Genomic DNA, 7835 nt, shown 5'->3' on the forward strand with positions numbered 1-7835 from the left:
TTTCACCTCTTTCAATTTCAAAGATCACCATCAAGTATCAACATATAGGATATTTTAAAAATCATATACTTCAAATCCATTTGAAATGGAAACTTCAAACACAAATGGTTTCTTCCCAAAGAATGAAGCATACCAACCAACAATAGAAATACACATGAAAAATCATAAACAGTTAATACACCATTTACTCTTGCAATACTCTCCCCCAGAAATGACAATATACAATTTCAACACATGCGTATATAGAACTTGAATCACACTGGGTATATTTCTAAATCAAAGCATTAGTTAAAACAACTACTAATGGGCATGAATTTAATACAAAAGCTTTTAGATAATTCTATCTTTCATTGAAACACGACTCAAAGCCATAACCTTTTAATACGTAACCCATACCTTGAAACTTACAGAAACATTATGGAATTCAATTCCAAGAGAGAAAGTTTAGCCAACATACCTCAATTGCGCTTCTTTAGACTCTAAAATTTTCCGGAACCCTTAGCAACCTCAATCTATTTTAGCAATATATAAATTGAACCTAAAATTAGGAAAACGTTCATGGTTCTAGTTCACTTCTTATTTTTCCCACACTCTTTATCACATGCATGCAAGATAAACAACCCTCACACCCATGGACCATCTTATTAATACCCCATTTTAGCTATGTTTAAAATTAAGAGCTGGGGTGATGAAGTCTTACCTTTTTGGATGAAGCATTTGGTACTTTACTTGAATATTTTCAAGCTTTGAGTGATGGTTGAAGATTAATTGGTGGGAATTAGGCCCTCCCTCTAGAACCCTCTCTCTCTCTCACACTAGAAATATGAGAAATGAGCTTCAAAATGGACTAAATGGGTGTTTTAACGGAATGGGGGTCGGGTTTTAAATTAAGAAAAATGGTGCCCCGACACAGGTCTGCGGTTGCATATGCGACTGCATGATGGTTATACGGTCCGCAAAGTGACCGTAGAAATGGCCCTCAGGGCCTTGAACTTACGACCCAGGTATGCGACCGATTATGCGGTCGCATAATCGACCGCAAAACTAACCTCAAGTTGGCCAAACTTACTGCTTCACTCTGCGGCCATTATGTAGTCCGCAGATTGATTATCCGACCGCATAATGGGCCGCAGAAATGCGTTCTTCTATGAAACATTTTCCTCTCAGAAGAATTTCTACTAATATAACGTAGGGATCTATCTTGGCACCATGAAACCCTGAGGTTTTGGTTTAAATTTTTTATGGGTCCTTACAATAGAGATCCCGACGTTGAAATGGGAGGCGATAAACATGGACTTTATCATGGGTTTACCTCATTCTTATCGTAAGTTCGATACCATATGGGTGATAGTTGATAGGCTCACAAAATCAGCTCATTTCCTACCGGTCAGATCTACCTATACAGTAGAAGACTATGCAAGGTTATATATTAAGGAGATAGTGCGGCTACACGGAATACCAGTATTTATTATATCTGACCGTGGGGCCCAATTTACAGCATATTTTTGGAGGTCATTTCAGAGAGGTCTAGGGACTCAGGTGAATCTCATCACAACTTTTTATCCACAGACTGATGGACAAGCCGAGCGCATAATTCAGACGCTCTAGGATAAGTTTCGAGCATGTGTGTTGGATTTTAAAAGAAGTTGGGATGAACATTTACCTCTTATTGAGTTTGCATATAATAACAGTTACCACTCCAGTATCCAGATGGCTCCGTACGAGGCTTTATATAGGCGTAAGTGCAGATCTTCTATAGGGTGGTTTGATATTGGAGAATTTGGGTTACATGGGCCAGACCTGGTTCAGCAAGCCGTAGAGAAAGTAAAGCTTGTCCAGGAGCGATTGTTGACATCCCAGAGTTGTCAGAAGTCATATTCTGATGTGCGGCGACGAGACTTAGAGTTTGGGGTTAATGAATGGGTATTCTTAAAGGTGTCACCTATGAAGGGCATGATGAGGCTTGGCAAGAAAGGCAAGCTTAGCCCAAGTTATATTGGGCCTTATAGGATCATTCAGAGAGTGGGCCAAGTAGCTTATGAGTTAGAATTGCCCTCAGAATTGGAGTCTGTCCATCCGGTTTTTCACATATCTATGTTACGAAAGTGCATTGGTGATCCTACTCGAGTGGTGCCCGTGGATGATGTACAGATTATGGAGGACTTCTCATATGAGTAAATTCTGGTTGCCATCCTAGACCGACAAATCCGCAAGCTACGGAATAAGGAGGTAGCCTCCGTGAAGGTTTTATGGAGAAACAAGAATGTGGAAGAGATGACGTGGGAAGCGGAGGAAGAAATGAAGTCTAAATACCCCCACCTATTTCAAACTGAAGATATGGCTCGAGGTGGGATACCTCAGCACAGCTCTATTCAGGCCAGTAGGTCATCAGGTAAGCTCTTATTTTTGACTTTGAGAATTTATAATGGACAGCTGTGTGAAGCCAAGTGTTGCTAATTATAGACATTGGCCATGTGTGGCATGTATAGTATGTTTTCTAGCTGCGTATAGGTTAGTTTTAGTCTAGTGCACGGAGGAGACTCTAGAAAAATTTTCAAAAAGTCTCTAAGAGTAAACATTCGAGGATGAATGTTTCTAAGGGGGGAAGGATGTTAAACCTCATGTTTTCGTACGTTAAAGTTTCGTCTTCAGTTAATTGACGTAGACTCAGTGGTGTGATTTTCTTGAGGTTATAAGCATTTATGCTATGTATAACAAGCAATAAGTAAGTATCGTGAAAGATAAAGGGTAAACAAATCAAATAAAATGAGTTTCGTTGAAGGTTGTTGATTTGGGATAAAATACGGTACGAGCCATAATACCCGGTATTTATGGACTAGTGCCATACAAGGTACTACATGACCATGATAGTAAGGTGTACAAGGTATGTTAAAAGTGAGTAGTATTTTAAGTAAGTTGAGACAATTCTTATTATGTGGATAATTGGTTAATTATTAGGTAGTGGGATATTACCTAATTAATTAGGGAATTATTGGATAAGGTTAATTCACTACGTGACAGCCCCCCATTCAAATTAAGTGACTCATAAATCTAGTTGAAAGGTGGCAAATTAATATGTTAAACACAAGACACTACATTATTCTACATGTAAAGACATACTTAGAAGCTTGGCATTTTGGCTTCATTTGGCCTTTAGATGTTCAAGTAAGTAATCTTATAATGTTCTTCCTATTACAAACATTAGAAAACAGGCGTTAGAATATATGAAGATAATTCATAACTTTTCCTACTACAACACCAAAATAATCCACGATGGAGCACTTGATTTCATAGCATCTTAAGCAACGTGAGATTTTGCAATTCTAAGGGAGTACGGTGCAACCTTGGTGATTGAAAAGAGTGTGATAAGGTATGTTAAGGCTAAGCCTTCCTTCATTTTGGCATGATCTCGTAGCTACATGTGTTAGTAATGAGACATAAAGAGAAGTTCGTATTCATGAATTTATTCACATTATTCTAGTCTCATAAGTTATAATATTATTCCTTATCGAGACTCTATATTCAATTTAGTATTGTCTTCTTCCAGACAAGAGAGCAGCAAGCCTATATATACAGTATTACAATATTTTCATTACCATCGAGCTATAATCGATGGGCAGGCCCCTATTGGTCAACCTCTGATCAGATGGTAAGTTATATACCGAGCCTACTGTGGCCGAGCGCCTATGAGCGAGCCCAGTTGGCCGAGATACAGAGTCTAGTATGGCCGAGCGCCTACTACGGTAGAGCAGTTGTATATATACCGAGCCTTATAGGGCGAGACAACTATTTTACTTACTATATTGAGAGAGTTGAGTCAGTATCAGCAGGTAAGCATATCTTCAAATTATCTTTGACTCCTAGTTACTTTCAGTTATTATATTATCAGTTCAGTTTTAGCTTTCAGTTATTTTGTTGACTTACATACTCGATACATTATTTTGTACTGACGTCCCTTTCTCTGGGGATGCTGCATTTCATGCGTGCTAGTTCAGACAGACAACGGGTAGACCTCCTTAGTAGGTGTTGCCCGAGTTCAACTTTATCGGTAAGCTCCACGTCCTTCGGAGTTGCCGGGTTCAGGAATATATATAAGTTATGAGTAGGTTGGGGCCCTGTTCCGATCATGGTACATCCATCAGTAGAGGCTTGTAGACATAACCTGTCAGTTAGTGCAGTATGTTGGGTTTGTAGGCCTTGTATGTATATTTTATTGGTTTGTCAGTTGTAGTAGTCATGACGACCTTGCCGGCGCTGCTTTATAGTGATATTTAGTCAGCTTTGGTATCCATTCAATTTTATATTTTGCTTCACAAATTTTCTTGCAATGTGGCCCGTGGCCCTGACATTATATGCTTAGATTCCCTTAGTCACAAGTTGGTACACAAGGATAGGTGAGGCACCGGGTGCCGGTCTTGCTCCCCAGGTTCGGGGCGTGACAGGTTTTGTCAAGGGAAGGAGTATCTTTGAGAATATATTACTTATTCAGGAGATTATAACAGACATAAGGTTGAGGGGGAAGCCAGCTAATGCTGTGATCAAATTAGATATGGCTAAGGTTTATGATAGGGTTTCCTGGAAATACCTCCTTCATGTGTTGAGAAAAATGGGATTTGCTGAGCACTTCATCAACATGATATAGAATCTGATATCAAACAATTAGTATTCAGTGCTTGTTAATGGCCAAATTTCTAGTTTTTCAAGTCAACAAGAGGTGTCAAACAAGATGATCCTTTGTCACTAGCTTTGGTACTATCCAGATCATTGACTAAGTTGTTCGAGGATAAAAGCTTTAAAGGTTATGGGATGCCAAAGTGGACTGATCCATTGAATCATTTGGCTTATGCTGATGATACAATAATCTTTGTTTCTGCCGATCCATATTCCATAGAGAAGGTGGTTGATGTTATCACCCAGTATGAGCAAACTTTTGGACAACTTATCAAGACAAAGAGCTCATATTACATGCATGCTAAAGTCGCAAGATCTATTACATCTACTGTAGGTACAATCACAGGATTTCAAAAAGGTGAGTTTCCATTTACTTACCTAGGCTGCCCTATATTCTACACAAAAAGGAGGAAGGATTACTATAATGATGTCATTAACAAGGTGAAAGCAAAAATGCATTCCTGGAAAGGAAAATTACTATCTTATGGTGGCAAGGAAACACTTATAACTAGTGTACTTGAAAGTATGACTGGATTCTCCTAAAAATGTGCTTGAACATTTATACAAAACCTTCGCAAGGTTTTTCTGGAGTAACAAAGAAGAAGGAAGAAGCATACACTGTGCAAAATGGCTTAACTTAACTTTACCAAAGGAGGAAAGTGGTATGGGTTTTAGATCATTATTTGATGTATCCAAGGCCTTATTTGTCAAGCTATGGTGGAAATTCAGAACTACAAAGTCCCCATGGTCTAAGTACATGTGGAATAAGTACTGTAAGAAGGAAATACCTATAGTAGTTCAATTTAGACAAGGGTCACATGTGTGGAGAAAAATGTTAGAAGCAAGAGAAGAGGTAGAACATGACATTTTATGGGAGATGAATAGGGTATCAACCAATATATGGCATGAAAATTGGACTGGATTAGGTGCACTCTATGATGTTGTACCTCTAAATTTTCCTATCAATGAAAAATTACATGAAGTGGCTGAATTGAGAGATCAAGACAGTTGGAATGATTATTTATTGGAGCAGTCATTCCCAATTGATATTGCAGACCGTGTAAGGCAAGAGGTGCATTTTAATGGCTATGATGAGTACTGGGATACTCCCAAGTGGATGCCAACAGCCTCAGAGCGTGGGGAGTGCTTGGCAGATTCTGAGGCACAGGGCCACTACAAATGGAGAATACAAAATGATGTGGATTAAAGGTTTACCTTTTAAAATATCATTCTTCCTATGAAGATTGTGGAAACGTAAGATACCAACTGATGATCGTTGGAAGAGAAATGGTTATATAGTGGTGTCTAAGTGTTGGTGTTGCTTGAAACCAAAAGAAGATACATTCCAGTATCTATTCCTAACAAGTGATATTGCAACCAGGGTGTGGAAAACATTCATTCAACCAGCAGGTATAGTTGTCAACATGGTGCAGGTACGTCAATTCATAAAAACATGCTAGAATACACAATGTTGCAACAAACTTATGCCATTGATTCAGGCAGTACCATCAGTGGTTACATGGGAGCTTTGGAAGAGGAGAAATACCATGAAGAATGGAGGATCAGTGTCTTGCAACAGGGTCATTCATGAGGTAAATAAGACTCTACATAATCTTGCAAAAGTCAGATACCCTTGAATGCAAAATATTCCATTACAGTGGCCGGATCTTATCAAGTTTCTTGAAGTTTACAAACCTTATGTTGTGACCAAGAGAGTAATCTGGCAGTTTCCATTTGGTAGTTTTTTTAAGTGTAATAGAGATGGTGCTTCTAGAGGCAATCCAGGACCTAGTTCCTATAGCTTTTGTGTACGTGATTGTCATGGAGATTTAGTGTATGCTAGAGCTAATAAAATAGGTGAAACTACCAATATTGTAGCTGAAGCAAAAGCAATAGCTGAAGGGTTGGCCTACTGTGTGGAGAAGCAGCTATACCCCCTCATAATTGAGACAGACTCTTTGACAATGAAGAAGATAATTGAAGGGGAATGGGATCCACCTTGGTGTATTGGTACAGAAGTGAGGAGGATAAAGGAGAAGAAAGAACAATTCAATATCATCTTCCAACATGTTCTATGGGAAGGAAATATAGTGGCAAATTATTTAGCTAACCTGGTTTTTTCTTATGCAGGTACAATTTCATTTAACTCTTTCTCTGAATTTCCATTTGCAGGAAAGACATTAATCAATCAAGATAAAGCTCAGATACCTAATCTTAGGATTAGGATAGCAAAAAAAAAGCACCAGATTGATGAAATTCTTCATGACTGCAATGCATGCCTATAATGGTCTAAAAATTGATTTCTACAATACAGTCTCAACCTGTCAGCCAATGCTATTTATAAGGAAAAAACCGTATCCTGGAGTTGGTTGGACACTGTATGACAACCACAGTGCAGGCAGCAATCACATTAGGTTGCACACAATGCTACAAGGTGAAGATTGTGACAACTTCTCTACTTCTGCAGGTCCTAAAACATTGATTCTTAGTGTGCAAAAGCATACACAGTTTTGGTTCTACAATAGAAAGGTTAGGTTACTCGCAGAACTCACATGGTCAGCTGCTGCTTCTGCAAGATCATAACTGTTAGGTAGTAATGGATCATTATCCAGTGGTATCACTGTGTTTTCACACTCAATCTGGAGATGAAATGTTTATACATGACGCCTATTTTCTAAGAAGGCAGCTATGGCACAAAGGCATACAGAAATATCTTTGGTACTATCCAGGAAATCTTGTTACTGATACTTCAAATAATTAATTTGTGTGGAAATGGAAATCAACGCTGAATTGTTCAAGATAGAGAAATACTTCGCCCCATCAAATCTAGATAGCTTCTTCTAAGATGAATGCTGGGATAAATACCTGCTGGATTCATATTGAACAAGAGGCTAAACAATCTATTTTTGCACTGAACGTAACGAAGTCCAGAAGAGCAAGAATTAGTTAATATACATGGAACAACAAAGGTTTCCATCAGAACTGAGCCGGAATGCTTCCTTACAGTGGTATGATCAATTGGAATTCACAATTGCCATGTTCATTTTTTATGGAATACAAAATAGCGATAGAGGTGCTACTTCTTTTTTGCCCTGGGCATTTGGAGTTAATTGCACTACTGGTTTATCGAAGCATACAACATATATCTTTGTATTAGCTAGTTT

The 7835-nt window shown here is 38.6% G+C and overlaps 1 protein-coding gene across 1 annotated transcript; it reads left to right on the plus strand.

Moving 5' to 3' along the window:
* The first annotated feature begins 5335 nt into the window (after window positions 1-5335).
* LOC142175230 (uncharacterized) lies at window positions 5336-6956 on the plus strand. Its single transcript, XM_075241809.1, has 5 exons — window positions 5336-5814; window positions 5915-6104; window positions 6171-6263; window positions 6330-6801; window positions 6844-6956. The coding sequence occupies exons 1-5, from the start codon at window positions 5336-5338 to the stop codon at window positions 6954-6956; spliced, it is 1347 nt and encodes a 448-aa protein (XP_075097910.1).
* The last annotated feature ends 879 nt before the right edge of the window (window positions 6957-7835 follow it).

Source organism: Nicotiana tabacum, chromosome 21 (genome assembly GCF_000715075.1).
Source record: "Nicotiana tabacum cultivar K326 chromosome 21, ASM71507v2, whole genome shotgun sequence".
Classification (NCBI taxonomy): Eukaryota; Viridiplantae; Streptophyta; class Magnoliopsida; order Solanales; family Solanaceae; genus Nicotiana; species Nicotiana tabacum.